General features: G+C 35.8%; 1 protein-coding gene across 1 annotated transcript; it reads left to right on the forward strand.

Annotated features, from left to right (window-relative positions):
- Window positions 1–1842: 1842 nt before the first annotated feature.
- MYCT1 (MYC target 1) lies at window positions 1843–17680 on the forward strand. The gene is made up of 2 exons (XM_043888438.1): window positions 1843–2021; window positions 15071–17680. Exons 1-2 carry the CDS (start codon window positions 1859–1861, stop codon window positions 15580–15582), a joined length of 675 nt encoding a protein of 224 aa, XP_043744373.1. The 5' UTR covers window positions 1843–1858; the 3' UTR covers window positions 15583–17680.
- Window positions 17681–19460: the final 1780 nt, after the last annotated feature.

A 19460-nucleotide genomic window follows, 5' to 3' on the forward strand; every position in this document is an offset into this window, starting at 1 on the left:
ACATGTGCACTTAAAAATAATGTAGGGACTTCCCTGGTGGTCCAGTGGCTAAGGTTAAGTCTCCATGCTCCCAATGCAGGGGGACCCGGGTTCAATCCCTGGTCAGGGAAGTAGATCACACATGTCACAATTAAGAGTTTGTGTGCTGTAACTAAAGATCAAATAAATAAATACTTTAAAAAACTAATGATTGACAAATCCCACAAGAATTTAGAATTCAGAAGTATTTCAACATATTTTCATCCTGATTATGTTTTTCCAGAAATAAGATAATTTTTAATTTTATGTTTTTAATAAATTCTGTTAAAAATATTGAAAAGTAAAGGTAACTATTAAAATGTGAGTCCCTTTTTTTTGTTTTTTCCTAAGCAAAAAGATGAGTATCTTACTTATTCAATTATATAGAAATAAACCTTAGCAAGAATATTATAGAGATGATGACTTTTCATATTTGCACAGTGGAGTCTCTAAATTTTCTATATCATTCCATTATTCTCCTTTAGGTGGCTATATTTTAATTCCCAATGAATTTAAAGTTGATGCAAATATATCAAAATTTTTTGAGCAGAAACAACTTAATTTTAGAGAATCAGGACTGCAAATATTTATATGGGATCAACTTCATATTATGGTTTTTCAGATTTTCCTAGAGCTACTCAGGAATATATGATAGGTTTCATGAAGATGATTATTTCTTCACACTAAGTCATATTGTGATGACAACTGGGATCAATGAGAATTGCACAAGAGTTAACTAGAGTTGCTCAGAGATGGAGGAAACCAGATTCTTAACAGCTTGGTGCTGTTATAAGTGGTATGACACTGTTATTCCTACTTCCGATGCCTTCCCAATGCTCAGAGAATCCAGTCTAAGTAGTAAAACTTGCAAAGACTCTTGAAATTTTAACTTACTTATGTTTCCCAAGAGGTCTCATGTAATTCTTTCTCAAAGCCCACTTTCCACTATAGTGATAGCCAGAATACCCACAGTGTTGTCATAATTCCTCTCTTTGTTGATGTTGCTTTCTGTCTTACTTTTTCTCCAATTGGTACAATTATTTTCATACTGTCATACACAGTACCAAAGTCATCATTTCATCATGAAGAAAAATATAGTTAACCTTGTACTCCTTACAACAGAGTGCTTAACATTCTGTTGAAATTAAATGTTTACATTTAGGTTTCCCCTAATTGATTTTAAATAGGGCCCATCAAAAAAATAAAAATAAAAAATAAAAAAATAAATAGGGCCCATCAGTATAGAAACTGTTTTTTTCTCATACTTACACACCAACTTAAAAAATTAAATATAGATTACATTTTAGAGGTATTTATGAGAAAAAAAGAATTCCCTTTTCAAAATCAATATGCAAAATAGAGCAAAAGACATTAAAATTTTAGTAAGAATTGTAAAAAATAGGTATTGAATAAAACTAATTGTTTTGGAACAGACTATGGATTTCTGAAAAGTTCCCCTCCACCCCCAACTTACTATATAAATATAGTTTTTAAACTATATTATAGTTTTAAAACATTGGAAGGCAGTCATTTTTTTTCAGTATATTTCTTTATCCAACACAAATTTAACCCAAAGTGCTATAGCTGAGAGTTTGAAGTCATCCTCTACATGTCAGTAGGAGATGAGGAAAGGACAGAAAAGGAGTCTCATGTCCCCAAAGCAGATTGGAGGTGGGGGAAAGGTGGGTACTTAGCAACTGAGCTGAGGAAATGACGAGAAGGAAATTGTTTTGTGTCTCAGGAACTGTGTGGAATTCCAAGATAAGAAAAACAGTTGCTAATTTGAGTATAAAAGCAGGAAACATGAAACACTTATTTCCTTTCATGCAAACACAAGTATATGAGAGGTTGTGTGAAAATTATTTTTCTCCTGCCGAACTACAAAGACACAGACTCAAAGTTCTTCTGGACACACTGGCTTTTCTTCTCTCTTCTCTTCTTTGTGGATATTATGGCTAATAACACAACAAGTTTAGGGAGCCCATGGCCAGAAAACTTTTGGGGTAAGATTTTCTTTAGCTGTTTTTAATTTAAAATTAGAATGTGGAGAAATGCACTGCCTAGAGGTGATTAAAACCTTGGAAGCCTCTGAGCCATTTTACTTACTTTAAATTGACGACCTGAGGTTTTCACAGATTTAGTACAAAAAAATTTGTTCATGTAAAATGTCTGTAAAGTGGGCTGTGAAGTCATTCAAGAAGAATCTGGGCAACAAGATTTTGGCTGGTGTTACAAAATAATAAGAAAATAATAGGAAATGATAATTAGAAAATAAGAATAAAAATGAAAAAAAATGAAAGTCATTGCTGTTTGGAAAATATAATGTGGATTTTGTTGGAAAACTGTTTTGTCTTCTGGTTATACAGATTATGTATCTTATTTAATGAACCTAAGAATTTCTACAGAGACTAATTTTAACTTACATTGTCAGTGTTATACTCTTTAATTTCCAAAGTGAATCTAAATAATAAATGTACTGAAGGAATGTGATGACATGATCAAATAAAAAAAAATCATATTATGAAATTAGAGGGAAAAACTGTAACAGAACAAGTTAAGTGGAAATAACAGCACATATAACATTATAAAGAAAACCTATCACAGAGAAAAAGGGAACAATACAAAAGTAGTTTTTGGCTGGTTTCAGACACAACTTCTAGTCAATCAGCAGCAACAGAATGGAGCTGAGGTAAAATCTGGGTCTTCCAAAGCTGGAGACAGGGAAGAAGGGCTGAGACTTGAAATTGATGCAGGTGCTTGGGTTTAGGGAAATTTTAAAAATAAAGGGAGAAGTTGGGTTAAATCCAGAAAAAAAAAATTTTTTTAAGGAGATAATGAAGTTTATGAAGAGATCACGTCCCCAAGGGAACTATTTAACACTTTCTGCTGTGATTCCAAAGTATGTTTGGGGACCTCTCAGGTGAAAAATGCTGCCCATTTTTAGGTTAGGGTGTTGCCTGCCCCTAACCACCTACTTGGTTTTCCACCATCACAGAAATTTTCATGGAGAGAATGAATTCTCTTTTTACCATCAACATTTATGTTCATTTCATGTTTGAAAATGAAAGATATTAGTAGATATCCTATTGTAATTATTAAAGAATTAAGAAAAAGAAAGTAAATTATACTTGCATATTGTAAAGAATGGCTTTTGGTAATGTTATTCTACTTTACACTGAAAGACAAGTCTGAATTGTGAGTGTCTTAATTATATGGATTTCTTACAATACAGTTTGCTGTCCTCCTTTATAGAGAAAGTGAATGTACTAAACAGATGCTACAAAATAGTGAGAATGTGTTTCAACTAAATTCATCATTGCAAAAATGATGTAAAAATTACTGAAAAGTAATTCTTACTGAACAATTACCTGTAAAAGCCAAATCAATTTTTTTTTCAGACCAAAGTTAAATTTTCAAGTCTGTGTAAAGATTTAAGGGAAAAAAAATCATTATCCACTGATTAAAACATGGAGAATAATCATAAAATAACCCCAGTTAAAACCAGAATATTTAGTGGCAATTTACCAATCCTAAAATAATGTTTTTTTAAGTATAGAAATCTATGCTTAAGAAAGAATTCAAACTTATTGTTCCAAAGATAGTTCTGAGTGTTTCTTTATCTTACTTTGTGAATACAACGGAAAATAGATGGAAATAATGAAAACCAGGAAAGGGGGTGTTACCTTGATAAGCATTAACAAAGCCAAACAGACATGTTGTGCAGATATAATATTATAATGTTTGATCATGTGGGGAAAATATATAGAAGATCCCATTATTTCTTCTGGGGTAAAAAAAAAATTAAGCATAAAATGCAAAAAAGTGAATCTATGAAATTTAAAAATTTCCTAAAATATAAATGTTGACCTTTTAAATTTTTATTTACTTTTTCTATCTAAATTGATATCTATCATGTTCACTCTCTCCACAAAAATGTTATTTGAAAATCCTGTGAAGTGCAGTGCAATGCATTGTCTATTACTTCCAAAATCAATTGTCTGCTTATTCGCAGTTTGAATTCAAAAGATAGGGAAAGAACAGTTTAGAAAAGCAAAATTTGTACATTATCAAACCATACAAATTTCCCAGACTTATGCTAAGGCTGCATAAAAAATTGTTTTCCAAATGTAAGTTCCCTGGTTTTCTTTAATGAATGTTGAAAAATTAGATAATGATACCAGGTTATTACCAACAATGATAGCTTACATTTTCTTGATAATCACCCAGTAAAATTTAGTAAACGTTGTACAGACATGGCAGTAATTAATGCAAAGGTGATCGATAAAATTGGCCTGAGTGACGACATAGCTGAAGACTTGTATTTCTCACTTTTGCTTTCTTTGATGCATTTCTCTTCCCTGTAAATAACCCCAGTGAAAGCAACAGGAAACATAACCTGTTAGAGTTTGCTGCACTCTGCTTTAATGATATAGTAGACGAGTGTCATTAAACTTGATGAGTCTTTTTGTATTTAGAGTCCTAAGACCATTTGGTTATACTTCTTACCTTACCATGTGTGATTTTGGCTAGTATTGTGAAAAATTGGAGAATTTGTTGGTTTAGGAATTTGCCTTTATTCACCTGATTTAATCCTCATCAAATCTATAATGTTTGTCCTAAAGAAGATTACACTCTTGGAGGAGATTATATGTTCATACATAGGCAAACATATGTCTATATGGTTATGGAATATTGCAAGATAACATTCAGTAAATTGGCAATGAATGTTATGAGTTAGAAAGATGCATATGGCAGAAAAGTGAAAGTGTTAGTCCCTAAGTTGTGTCCGACTCTTTGTGACACCATGGACCCACCAGACTCCTCTTTCCATGGCAAGAATACTGGAGTGGGTAGCCATTCCCTTCTCCAGGGGATCTTCCTGACCAGGGGATTGAACCCAGGTCTCCTGCATTGCAGGCAGATTGTTTACAGTCTGAACCATCTGATCCCTAAATCCTTCTTAGAAAAAAAAGTGAGGCTTTACCTGTTTCTATAAATCAGATAAGGTTCAAATAGGGAGACAATTCTAGGAAAAACATTGTAGTCATTCCTGTTTCTTACATTACCTTATTAAAGCATCCTTTCATCTGTTTATATATTCAGTTCATTAGTTTACTCAGAAGCATTGACTGACCACTCCTTATGTATTAGGCAATGTGTCTGGTGTTTGTGAGATAAATATGGCAGGGTTGGAGAATTTCAGGAAGTTCAGGAAAAAAATGTTACCAGCAAATATACAGAAGTTAAAAACACACAAGCTGAGTTTGCGGAGAACTGAATGACTTGAGAGAGATTTGTGTAGTTTTGGCTGTTACTGTAAAAATTTACCTGGAAAAGGGAATGGCTACCCACTCCGGTATTACAGTATACTGTAAAAGTTTGCCTGGAGAATTCCATGGACAGAAACCTGATTTAAACTTGGCCTTCCCTGGTGGCTCAGACGTAAAGAATCTGCCTATAGTGCAGGAGATCTGATTTAACCTAATTATTTTTAATTTAGTTGCTTCAAGCTTCCCCACTTCCCTCTTTACTTTCCTCTAAAGCTGGAAAGGGGATGAGGCAGGACTGGGAACTCTACGCTATCAAATGTATTGGAACGAGAGGGCTATTGGTTCTTGGTCAAGTTCTGGTCTCTGCTGACTCTGCCGATGTGTATTTCTCATCTGCTTTAGGGGCATTGCCTTTTTTTCTTGCCTTTACTGCTGAAGATTATTACCATAAAATCTGACTAGTATGATCTGTGTGACATTTGCTAATGGCATGATTTTTCCTTTCTAGTCTATTAGCTCTTTTCCATCTGTCTCAGCTGGCACAGAACAATGTGGAATGCTCTTCCATAACCTTGGACCTTAGGGTGTTTAGGCTGTATATAAGACCCTTAGATCTGGATATACTAATGTTGATACTTCCTCATCCCTACTCTGCTTTTCAGGGACCCAGAGTTTCTCAGAGAGATTTGTCATCTTTCCCATCTGGATCCCAAGAAGTTGGAAATGGATACCAATTTCTCTGGGATTCCCTAAATGAATCTGTAGCTCATTCACAGGCAGAAATGGAGTAATGGCCCCTTATCCAGGACCCTCACTGGTCACATGTATGCATAGCCCTTTTTTGGTCTCCAAAACTTCTCCTCTTCCCACTGCTTCTGAAAATTCACTTGTTACGGATTGAATATTTAAGTCCCCTCCCCCATTCAATGTTGAATCCTTAACCCCCCGTGCAATGTTACTTGGAGATAGGGCCTTTGAAGGGTAATTGGGGTCAATTAGAAGGTGGGTCCCCCATGATGGGGTTAATGGCCTTATACGAGGAGAAAGAGATACTGTTTTTTCTCAATTTGTGTGCCAGCACTGAGATGAGGGTGTGGGCTCTCACCAGAACCTGGTCATGCTGGCACCTGGATGCTGGGCATCCTGGTTCCCAGAACCGTGAGAAATAAATGTCTGTTGCTGAAGCCACCCAGTCTCCGGTATTTAAACAGCAGCCCAAGTGGATCTGGGCATGACTCATGGACCACAGTTTATTTTTCCAACGCTGTTCATCATAGTAAAAGGTATGTTCTTGATCTTTTAGGCTCTCAGTATTTTGTAACTGCAACAAACAAACAAAAAACCCAAAACGCTCTTGTGTCTTTCACAATGTCTAGTGATTGGAGTAAAACAATTTGTTTTCAAGACTATCTTTTATTCTAAGTATTTAATAATCCTGTTAGTAATTCTGAGCACCAGCTTTTTCTTTTTTCTGTGCATCTTTGATAACTGCCCTAATCCTCTCCAAGATAGTTGAGGAGATGGAGGATTGTTAACTGATTTCTTGGGCAATCAAATGCTGTCAAGGGAAGCAAACCTTGGTTAATAGCTGAAAACTGTATTTCATAACCTGAGAAAAATATGTCACTTAGGGATCTACCCCAGAAGATGGAAGAAGGTTGTTTCTAGAGCGGTTGATGAGGGAGAAAGCTTATGGGCTGGGTATGCACCCCAACAATGTTCTTTATATCCCCTCTTCCCAAATAGTAAACAAATACTATGTTTCAAGTGTGTATCTTTAACTTGTATTTTAAAAACTCTTGGACGTCTATGCAACATTTCATATTAACAGCCTGCTAATTACTTGCTTTATATCAGTTACCTAGGACGTTTGATTGACAAGTGTTTATAAATGCTTGTCTTTAAAACTGCTGTATCTCAGTTCCACAGACAGAAGGCTCATGATTCATCTCTCACTGAACTCCATGCTCAGAGATTGACTCAGTAGGATGAGGCAGAGCCTAGAAGAATGTATTTTTTAATAGGTTACTGACTTTAGAGCTTCTGCATTTGTGTTAATGATAAAAATTTGCTTGTAGTAGTCTTTTCTTACAATAGCCTTGTCAGATTCTGGTATCAATGTTAGGCAGGTTTCCTAAAACAGGTTAGGAAGTGGAAAAAATTCTATCATTTGGAAAAAATTGTGTAAAAGTGGCATTGTTTATTGTTTAAATGTTTGAAAGAATTCACCAGTGTAAATTATCTGTAGTATTTTTAGTAAGAAGGTTTTAGGTGAACAGTCAATGTGTTTAACAATATTGGATAATTCAGATTTCCTACTGATCGTTTGATTACTTAAGGGCACTTTGTGTCTTGTAGGAATTTGCCCACTTGAATTAAATTTCTAAATGTGTTGCCTTAAAGTTGTTCATGACCTTCTCTCATATACTTTTCTAAAATGTATTACGAAAGAAATATACAGAAAAAAATTGAAGAATTTTGCAGTGAAAATCCATATACTTACTTCTAGATTCTATTAACATTTTTATAATATTCATTTTATCAACCAATCTATTAGTTTATATTTCCAGGAAAATTAAAGATATCTGTATGCTTCCCCCTAGTTAATTTATCATTTATAGTACTAACAAGAATTTAATATTTTAGTTTTTTTTCTTTTAAGGTCAAATGTACATCAATAAAATGTGTAAAATGATCAAAAAATGAGGTGCACAGATCATAACTGAATATTTGCTGAATTTTGATAAATACATACACACCTGAGTGACCCAAAGCCCAGTAAAGATATAGAATGTTATCTCCAACCTGAAAAGTTCTCTAATGACACTTCTTAGCCAACCCCATTTACATCATCCCCAGAGGAAACCACTACTATATATTTATTGAAAAAATATCCATGTATAAGTGGACCCATGCAGTTCAAACCTATGTTGTTCAAGGGTTAACTGTATTTCTATCTTTGTGAGGTCTACTTTTGTGCTTATTTGCTATTACTCTTAGGGAATAGCTCTTTGGAAGCCCAACTCAGTCTAGAATATTTCCCAGAGTCTACCTTCCTTGGTATAACCTGAACTCCAGTTTTTGTGTTCTAAACCTACTGAGATTTCACAGAATTCTACTCAGACTTTTTGCCTCTCTTTACAGATTATTGTGATAAGGGATTTTCTTTTCTCTTAAAATTTTCTCCCTCAAGTTAGCAGTTTGGATAAGTCTCTAATGACTATGAGTTAAATCGCTAAAGCCATGTCACTGTAGCCCGCTAGGCTCCTCTGTCCATGGGATTATCCAGGCAACAATACTGAAGTGGGTTGCCAAGCCCTCCTCTAGGGTATCTTCCCGAACCAGGGATTGAGCTTGCGTCTCTTATGTCTACCTGCATTGGCAGGTGGGTTCTTCATCACTAGTGCCATCTGGGAAGCCCCCTAATGACTACATCCAGATTAAAAAATATATTGTTTTGATCTGTATTTTATCATTGGTCCCAGTGGTTTGATACAGTTGGTTTATCACACACAGAAAGTGATGGTCTACCCTGTTCCTTCTGAACATAGTTTAACTTACCTTCTACTCGAACAGTACTGTTGAATAATTATATTCATAGTATGACTTATGTCTTATTCTTTTGATCAAAACTATTTCCAAATCTCCCAGATTTTTCATTTGTCTCACAATCCAGTTAGTCTAGTTTCTAGTAATCTAGAAAGAAAAAAGGAAAACCAACAGGGGAAGTTAGGCATCAGAGGTGGGACAGGATGACACTTAAATAAGGTGGTCAGAGTGGCTCTCAATGAGAAGGTGACATGTGAGTGAAGACCTGAAGTCACCCGTGTCCACAGCTGCGTAGAGTTTAAGGAACAGGTTATAATTCACACAAGGCTCTAAGTCAGAAGTACAGATGCTGTGTTTAAGGAATGGCAAAGAGGGCAGTATGGATGGAGATGAATGAGCCAGGGGAAGAGTAGTGAGGGTCACAGATAACAAGGAACAGATAAAGGTGGAACCTCAAGGCGATTTGGGAGAGTTTACATTTTATTATACTCTGGGAGAAATGAATGGTTTAGAACAAAAGAGTGATGTGATTTGACTAACACTTTAGAAGGCTCACTCTGGCTACTGTACTGAGAATGAGCAAGGAGAGATGCAGGAACCAGAGAGAAGGCTATAGTAATAGTCCAAGTCACAGATGATGGTGACTTGGATCAGGAAGGTAGCAGAGTAGATAATGAGAAGCTGAATTCTGGATACGTTCTGACAATAGGCCCAATAGGATTTTCTGGGAGATGAGATACGCATAGGAAATGCTTGCTCTTGTTTAAATTATTGTAATTAAGATTTCTTGAACCTTAAATGTAATTATTCCTAAAAACAATTTTTGCCAAAATCTTATTGTTTGAACCATCCTGCTATGTTCTCTAGGGTAAGACCAGCACAGTTTACTTCAGTAATAACTAAGTTTAATGACTTTTAAGGTTGCAAAGGATTTTGTGAATTGATCAATGTTCTATTGTCAAAGATAAAATCACTTTTCAGATATTAGAACGATTCAACTCAAGGCCACTAGGTGGTGACGTTTACTAAATTTTGATACTAGTGGCCAGAATTTTAGGCATGGATTAGATTTATTGAAAACCAGATTCGATATTAGAATCTTAGAATTGGAAGGCACTATAGTGACCATTATTATTAGGCTAGGAAATATCAAATGACACAGAAAAGCTATACAACCATTAGTAATAATAGCTGTCGTTCACTGAGGACCAGTGTACCAGCCCCGTGGTAGCTATATAGACATGTTATAAAATAGGATAACACTTGAGTTATATGCCATGCCTTACTAATGTTAGAGTTTGTTCCTTTTTTCCTTTAAAGGGAGATCTGTCATTTTTAAAGCAATCATTTGATCTTTTTAGTTGCATTATAATTGTTGTTACTTGAAGTAAAATTGTTTCCCCTTGATTTTACATTTTAAAAGTCTCTCATTTTTTCTTGAAATGAAGTTTATGCTAATTTTGGCTATAGATTAATCTTTTAGAACACATTGTCTGAAGAGGCTGTGGTGGAAGGGCTCAGAGGGTATATGCACGGAGGCGATGTACAGGAACTCTTGTAAACCTTAAATGCTTTTATGGGATTTTAAGGTTTTACCTGCATTTAGTTGAAATGAAGTAACTATGTCTCTTTAATCTCATCTATTATACATGCTTATGTACTGAGATATTCAGAATCCTCCATCAGCCTCTAGTGGTTACACAGGTTTATACACAAAAGCAAGAGCATGTTTGGTCAAAAAGTTTGCTTGGGTTTTCTATAATTTCTTACAGGAAAAACTCAGATGAACTTTTTGGCCAACCCAATACTTTGCAGACTTTAGTGTTTATTTTCTCATTTTATGTCATACCTGAGGGAAAGCGACAGCCCCCTGACTAATGCTAGTTGTCAATATTCAATTATTAAAATAAATTAAATATTTTATTTATATGCAGTGGGTGACTCAGATGGTAAAGAATCTGCCTGCAATGTGGGAGACCTGGGTTTGATCCCTGGGTTGGGAAGATCCCCTGAAGGAGGAGATAGCAACCCACTCCAGTATTCTTGCCTGGAGAAGCCCATGGACAGACGAGTCTGGTGGGCTATAGTCCATGGGATCGCAAAGTCAGACACCACTGAGCGACTAACAGACACACACACCTATAGCATAAATCCTCTTGCTCAGTTGCTAAGTCACGTCTGACTCTTTGCAACCCCATGAACTGCAGCACGCCAGGCTTCCCTGTCTTTCACCCTCTCCCAGAGTTTGCTCAAACTCATGTCCATTGAGTCGGTGATGCCATCCAACCATCTCATCCTCTGTCACTCGCTTCTCCTGCCCTCAGTCTTTCCCAGCATCAGGGTCTTTTCCAGTGAGTTGGCTGTTCATGTCAGGTGGCCAAAGTATTGGAGCTTCAGCTTCAGCACCAGTCCTGCCAATGAATATTCAGGGTTGATTTCCTTTAGGATTGACTGGTTTGATCTCCTTGCTTGTCCAAGGGACTCTCAAGAGTCTTCTTCAGCACCACAATCCAAAAGCATGACTCTGTTTCAATATAAAAAAACTCAGAGTTTGAGCTGAGGCATTTTTAAGAGTTTGTTTTAGTTGAAACATTATATCTCTGATTCTATATCTGAAGTTGTTGATATTTAAAATTCTCCAGTGGAGGCTGTCGATTCAGAAATGTAATTGCAGAATACATAACACCACTTTACCACATTTCTCCCAAGTATTTCTATCCGTAACTGGCTACCAAATCTGGTATTAAATCAATACAATTTTATGCATTTCAAGCTTTTCATTTCAGATTAATATTTTCTGACAACACACCAAAGATAAAGAGCTTTTCCCTAATAGGGGTTGTTTGACAATTAAGGGATGTAATATACTTAAAATAGTGCCGAGGCCCTATATTAAATTAATCAAATTAAAAATGCATATTACTTTTTACCAAAATAATGAAATAAAAATAGGGTTGCATTTTGTAAGCTGTATTCATTCCAACATCAAAATTTTCTTAATCTTAGTTTTAGTGAAACCTTTCTAGCTTAGAATGATAGAAGTTCAAATTTAGAATGAGCTTACAGTTTACCAAGTCTCAACTTAATACATTACTTTTCTACTCAAAGACACAATAACATTAAAATGAATCATAATATATCTCTCATTCATCTATTCTAAATAGGAAGACAGAATTTCTGAGTGACTTTATTCATATTCTTTGATTAAAGTGTTTATCATGGTAATCAACTTATGGATCCTCTGGAGCATAAACTACTTAATGCATAAACTCTTCCAGAGACAACTGACCACTTAATAATGCATGATAAATTATTCAAATTATGTGCAATACACCTCACAAAAAACAGAGATTGCTAAACCTAACTGAAATATAGTAAAATTAGTTATTTTCCTTAACAAAAGAACCAAATTTAGTAAAATTTCTGAATTCACATACTTCTTTGGAAGAAGACAAAAGACTGGGTTTTATGAAGTATTTGAGTACACAATTAAATGGTTTTGTTATAGGAGTTGCGTGACCACCACCAGCATCTGATTTAAGAACATTTTGTCCTTCAAAGAGGGGCTTCCCTGATGGAAAAGGGATAGGCTACCCACTCCAGTATTCTTAGGCTTCCCTTGTGGCTCAACTGGTAAAGAATCCGCCTGCAATGCGGAAGACCTGGGTTCGATCCCTGAGTTGGGAAGAGCCATCGGAGAAGGGAAAGGCTATACCCACTCCAGAATTCTGGCCTGGAGAATTCCATGGATTGTATAGTCCATGGGGTTGCAAAGAGTCAGACACGACAGAGTGACTTTCACTTCTGTCCTTCAAAAAGAAACCCTGTCCCCTCTAGAGGTTCCCCCAATTCCCTTCTACTTCGTCCCCTTGCCCTAGACCATCACCAATCTACTCTCTATGTAGTTTGTGTCTTCTGGACATTTCATGGGAGTAGAATCATAAAATGTGTGATCCTTTTGTGATAGGAAGGATTACTTTCCAAGACTGCCACTTCCCATTCCTATGTTCACTTACAAGTCCCTTTCCTGATCAGCATGCTCATGTACCAAAATACCTTTTCATTTTATTTTTATAGTATCTCCAGAATTGCCCTTCTTCTCCATGACAATGTGGTGGAAGTACAGGAGATAATTTCTTGATTTCTGTTTTCCATCATTTACTTTTTAGATAAATTGACGTTTGGATATTTGTTGTCTTCTAATTATGCTGCAAGCATGGTTTTGTATATTTTTATTTGGTCATCTTGTTGTTCTCTATTGTTTTTCAGGAGAAAATTTGGAAAATCCTGATTTACATGGTCTCATTGCGTTGGCAGCCCAGATTTTCTATAAGTCCCTTTTTAAGTTCTAAATATTTGGGGGCACTGATAGTTACAAGTTAATTTGGAATTTTACTGTATTATCAATAAGGCTAATTTTAGGTTCTGAATGTGCTTATTGCTTTTTCCAGATAAAGCCTAACTCCATGAAACTCCAGTCTCAAGAGATTTCACTTTAAGGCCATGACTCAATATTAGATGAGAGACAATTTTGAAGAACAATCCTGGGTCTAGAAGATCTGTCATAAATCATCTTGTATTTCAGAAGTCATCTTCCTGTTATAAAGGATTCATTGCTTAGATTTGGCATAAAGAGTTGTTTTAGAGATTTGATACAAGCATTTGTGATAACTGTAAACATTCGACATAAAAATATGGTCTTTCCACAGGAGAAAAACATGACAATATAAGGTAGAAGGATGCTAAAATAGATCCAAAAATTAAGGAACAATGAATATCTTTTTAATCTATTAATACTGGTTTGTTTTGTTATTTCTATATTATAGATTTGGGGTATATAGTCTGTATAGTCATAGACTATATTAGCAAACTGGAGAGAAATTTTGTTATCATAAAATCTAACTCCTTCGTTTGAAGAAAGTAATAAAATAAGTGAGTCTAAATAAATTTTTATAAAAATCACACAGAATGTTAGGAATAGAGCTGAGTTTGGAACCCTGAATCAATTAACTTTTGCAGTGTAACAATCCACCTCATTTACTTAGCTCACAATTCTGTGGGTGGGCAACTTGGGCTGGGATCAACTTGATGGATTTTCTGCCGGTCTTTTTTCATGAACCATACTCAGTTGGTGGGTTGACTGTATTTAAAATTCAGTGCATACTGAGTTTTCCAAACAGAAAATTCTAAAATTATATCCAGGTATTGGGGGCAAATATACTGAAATGTATGGAATTTGAGTGAGAACAACAGATTTCGGGATAGTGTGAAAATCAATATGGTTTGTGGGTTAGATCATGGGGTAAAGAGTGGGGTGTGTGTGTGTGGTGGATGATAAGGGTGGAGGGATCTTCTAACATCCAGCATGTCTTTCCAGTCAATGCAGGGCTCTGCTACCCAGTTTCATTCAAGAATATGTTTTAGGTCACAAAAAGAAGCAAGAAGGTATTTGGGAAAGGCATTTTTCCCTCCTTACAACAGGAAATCTGGACAAATTCTGTGAATTGGAGGATACTGGTGTATAGCAGAGATTCTATGGAGGTTTGGGGACAGGAATTTCATGATCACAAGGGCATGATAATAGCATGAAGCAGCTTGGGGACCAAGAAAGAGCTCAGCAGTCTGTATAGCTCATGTCATCAATGAGTCAAAGATAAAGGTCCAGGAGTTCTGGAAATATGACATAAATCAGTCAGCCTCCCAGATGGCAGCACTTCCTGTCTCAGAATAAGAACAGGAAATGAGGCATCATGCCACCTGCAGGGTGGGAGACACTGGTGGGGATTGGAAAGCGGACAGAGGAAAAGGCAAAGCCAATGTGACTATGAAATTCTTTATTGATTTTTGGCACATTGGTTACTACTGTAATTCAAAAGGAAGTAATCTTTGGATTATATTTGCAACTATAAAAATTTATGAGCTAAATAAAAAAGAGCCTTTTTTCAAAAAATGAGACTTTTAAATTATTAATTTCTTAAAGATAAGAAAATATTGTAAACAATGTGGAGTGTTACAGCTAAAAAGATGTCATTTTACATCCTTTATTTTTTTTCTTTGATAAATGGAAGCCTATCAGCTTCACTTATTTATACCCACCCAACACCATCTTCTATCTCCCAAATTCAAAATCTAAGTTAATCACATATTCCATAGTCCTCATTTGCATTTTGCCTGTATATTTAGTTGAACACCTATCTATAAATCATATTGCCTATTTGTTTTCTTTGTTTCAGAGGATGTGATAATGTCCTTCACGGTATCCGTGGCAACGGTACTTGTAATCGGAGGATTTATTTGGGCTTTGTCTGTCTGTTTGTCTCGAAGAAGGGCCAGCGCCCCCATCTCGCAGTGGAGTTCAAGCCGGCGACCCAGATCTTCATATACCCACGGCCTCAACAGAAATGGATTTTACCGCCACAGTGGCTGTGAACGTCGAAGCAACCTCAGCCTGGCGAGCCTCACTTTCCAGCGACAAGCTTCCCTGGAACAAGCCAATTCCTTTCCAAGAAAATCAAGCTTCAGGGGCTCAACTTTCCACCCCTTTCTGCAATGCCCACCACTTCCTGTGGAAACTGAGAGTCAGCTAGTGACTTTCCCTTCATCCACCACCTCCTCCACCATCAACACTTCCCACAGCCTGGGCCGTCCGGATTTCCACTGGTCCAATAACAATCTTCGGATTGGCGTTTCAACACCACCCCCACCTGCCTACGAGTCCATCATAAAGGCTTTCTCGGATTCCTGAGTAGGGTGCTTCTGTTTTTGTTTCTTTCTTTTCTTGTTTTTTGTTGAAGGGAAATTACAAATAGGCAAAACAGAATTTTGAGGACATGGCCCAAATGCCTAATGAGCTTCCAAGCTGAAATGTGCACACACAAGTTGGACATCACAATGTAAAACAGATTTCCTTTTTTTTTCTCATACACAAAAATAATATTTTTCCAAATAGTTATATATTTATGTATTTTGTATTCAACATGGGAATTTTTAAAGATAGTGATTCTTACCTAAGAATCAGCTGGATACAGTATATATATCTTTTAGACTAAAACAAAAACTTTGGATTTTTGTGGTTTACAATCTTCACTCAATGTCCAATATGACTATAAAGGGGGAAAAATTACTGTGTAACTTAAAAAAAATTCCTGTCTTAAGGGATTTTAATTTAACTTTCTTTAGAAAGACAAGTGAATCATTTGACAATCTTGGATTTTTAGTGATTTTATGGACATGAAATGAAGGAACATAGGAGATTCTAAAGTTCCTTGATTTCACTCATTTGTGACAAGTGAGGAAATCAAGCAAAGGAAGCTGAACTCAGAGAGTGTTACAGAATACTGCAATTCTGACACTTATTTTTCCCCCCGACTCCTTTTGTGATTTTCCCAAGAATAGTTATCCACCTCATTGAGGCAAAATCCTTGGATTTACTCACTTGATGATTTGACCTTTCTTTACTGTTTTCATTATATTGTTAGAAAAACAATAGCAAATCCAATTCATTTGATCGAAAAACAAACTTTAATACCGAGTTTAAATTTTTCTTAAGGGATAAACTTTATTTCTTACATTTAAATCTAGTAATGGGGAAAGCTTGTTACCTAAGGATTTTCTGTAACTTCACAGACAAATAAAGGAGGGCTAGTAGAGAGAAAGTCTGTTATCCAAATTAGATGTTACAACCATGAAGAATCTTCCTCCCTGGATGGGCACATCAGTCATCATCTTTTATTTACTTCTCTATGGATTTCAACCTCAGCTTCTGTGAAGAGTCTTTGTACAAAGATGAAATTATGCCAAATGGTCCTTGGTGCAGACAACTATTTAAGGAGTCTATCTCCACAAGAAGCCACCCTTTTAAAGGAACAGAGCTTTAGTAGCCAGAGATGCCTGGCTGGTCTTTTTCATTTAAGGACATAGTTCCCAGAATTATTACTCAAAAGACCTGGGGTTTGTTTCTGATATAGTGAATATTTAGCTTATGTTGCTATTTCTTCTCTGAACTCTGGGATTTTCCGTGAAGAAAAATGTCCTCTCATGATAGTTTCTGCAATGCAGCAGTCCCAGCTAATGTTGTCTGAATATGATTCAATGCTGTAATAGATATTTACCCAATAAAAGATTCTGTATAGCATTTTATTTTTTTTTTTAGCTTACATTTTCCACTGCTCCTCAAAGACAGTTATGCTTAATGATGTCTATAGTAAATGTCTATAAATAGATACTTTCTAATGCAATATATCTGAAAGGAGGAAGGAGGGGGGAAGGGAGGGACAAAGGAAGGAAGGAAGGAAAGAGAAAAAAAGCTCAAAAGATAGCAAATTTGTTGTAAGTTTTTTTAATACAAACTTAGTTATAGCCACATAAAATTTCAAGAGATCTTTGCCTGTTGCTGTTCAGTCGCTAAGTCTGTGGGACCCCATGGACTATACAGCACACCAGGCCTCCCTGTCCTTCACCATCTCCTGGAGTTTGCTGGAAATCATGTCCATTGAGTCAGTGATGCCATTCAACTGTATCTTTGCTTGTATGCCATCTTTAATGTCTAATATGTGAGGTAAGCAAAGTATATGGTTTTTGTGTAGAATTTATGTTGAAAATAAAAGCTGCTTCATTTCTCTCAAATAAAACGAGAGCAAAAATCCTCTGTTGTATTTAACCATCTGAAAGAATTATTACCTCCTCCCTCACCAAGTTATGAAATGATCAAAATGAGTATCTTGTAAATATTGTGCAATGTATAAAACGTGAAATTAAAACAAAAACTGGAGGACTTTTCTTAATTGTAATTATTTTATTTGAAATATTTAGTTGATTATGAAATAAAATTAAACTGATGTCAATTTTGATTCAGAGTTTATTTATTGAATAGCCTGTGATTATTTCCTATTTATTTGGTATTTTAACTCAATCAAGATCATTCTCTAAAAAGTGGGAAAAAAGATCATTCTTTATAAACTATTCCAGAGACACAAACCTTGTTTTATCTAATAATATATAACAGAAAAAGGGTAACATCACAAAGAAAAAAACCAGAGTTTTCAGTGAATTAATATAGATGAAAAATAAGTTGTTTGTTAAAAACATGAATTTAGATTCTTATCTCACTAGATAATTCCAGAATTGTTAACTTTTTGAGATATTATTTACTTTTAACATTATATTAGTTTTAAGTGTACAACATAAGGATTTGATGTATGTATATGCTGCAAAACGATCACCGTAGTCCACTCTAATTAACATCCGCAGCCACACTTAGTTACTTGTGATGAGAACTTTGAGGATCTACTCTCAGTTCAGTTCAGTCGCTCGGTCGTGTCTAACTCTTTGCAATCCTGTGGACTGCAGTTCGCCAGGCTTCCCTGTCCATCACCAATTCCCAGAGCCTACTCAAACTCATGATGCCATCCAACCATCTCATCCTCTGTTGTCCGCTTCTCTTCCCGCCTTCAATATTTCCCAGCATCAGGGTCTTTTCTAATGAGTTGGTTCTTCGCATCAGGTGGCCAAAGTATTGGAGTTTCAGCTTCAGCATCAGTCCTTCCAATGAATATTCGGGACTGATTTCCTTTAGGATTGATTGGTTGGATATATCCATCTTTACAATGTATATGATCTATTTTCAGCAACTTTCAAATATATAATACGGTATAATTAACTATGGTCACAGTGTGGTACATTACATCTCCAGGGTTTGTTTATTTCACAACTAGAGGTTTATGCCTTTTTTGACAAGCTTCACCCTTTTGATCTCCACTTCCCTCCCTACCATGTCTGACTCTCTGTTCTCTGATATCAGTAGAGAGTCCTATTGGTTCATTTGGAATTTTGCCTAATGTATATATTGCCTAGTCTTAAAACAACTAGTTATAAACTTTCTGAAATTAAGAAAAAGAACCCCAGTAATGCATGAAAATCACAAGAAAAAAAAAAAAACTGCAGAGCTACAGAAGTGTCTAATTTTAGAGCAAATAGTATCTGATTTACACATAAGGAAGAAAAAAATCAAGCTATAAACTACCAAAATTAACTAGCTACTGGGTGTTGGGAACAAAAGAAGGGGTAGGTTGCTTATCTTTCAAAGTGTGAGAGTATAGGACATGCTCTTCTGGCTGTCAAATCCTCTGCTATTCTGAAAACCAAATTCTTTGTCCTGACTACCTACCCATGTGATTATAGCAGGAACTATCACCACATCCAATGTAACCTCATTGACTTGTCTAGAAGGCATCTGATCAAACCAATCCCGTGGTCCTTTGCAAAGGATTTTGTGGTCGGCAACCCAAGAGAAATCAGTATCTCTTAGATGGTTAAAACTGTAAGTAAGATGTAAAAGCTTTTTCCCTGCCATGTGATAGGAAAGAAATTAAACTGATCCACAGAGAGAAATGAAAAAAAAAAATGGCATAGTCAATGGATTTGAAATCCTTAGTTTTTGTAGCTCTTGAAGGCTGGATACATTCCTTGCCTTCATAAGGCAAGGGTAATGAAATCTTTCCTGGATTCAACTGAATACCATAATAGCTTTCTAGCAAGTTCTCATTTTTCTATAGATCAAATTGAGTTAGACTACTATCACTCACCAAAAAGGTTTCTAACAAAACAGAAATTTAATATATACTG

This window comes from Cervus elaphus, chromosome 26 (assembly GCF_910594005.1).
Source record: "Cervus elaphus chromosome 26, mCerEla1.1, whole genome shotgun sequence".
Lineage (NCBI taxonomy): Eukaryota > Metazoa > Chordata > Mammalia > Artiodactyla > Cervidae > Cervus > Cervus elaphus.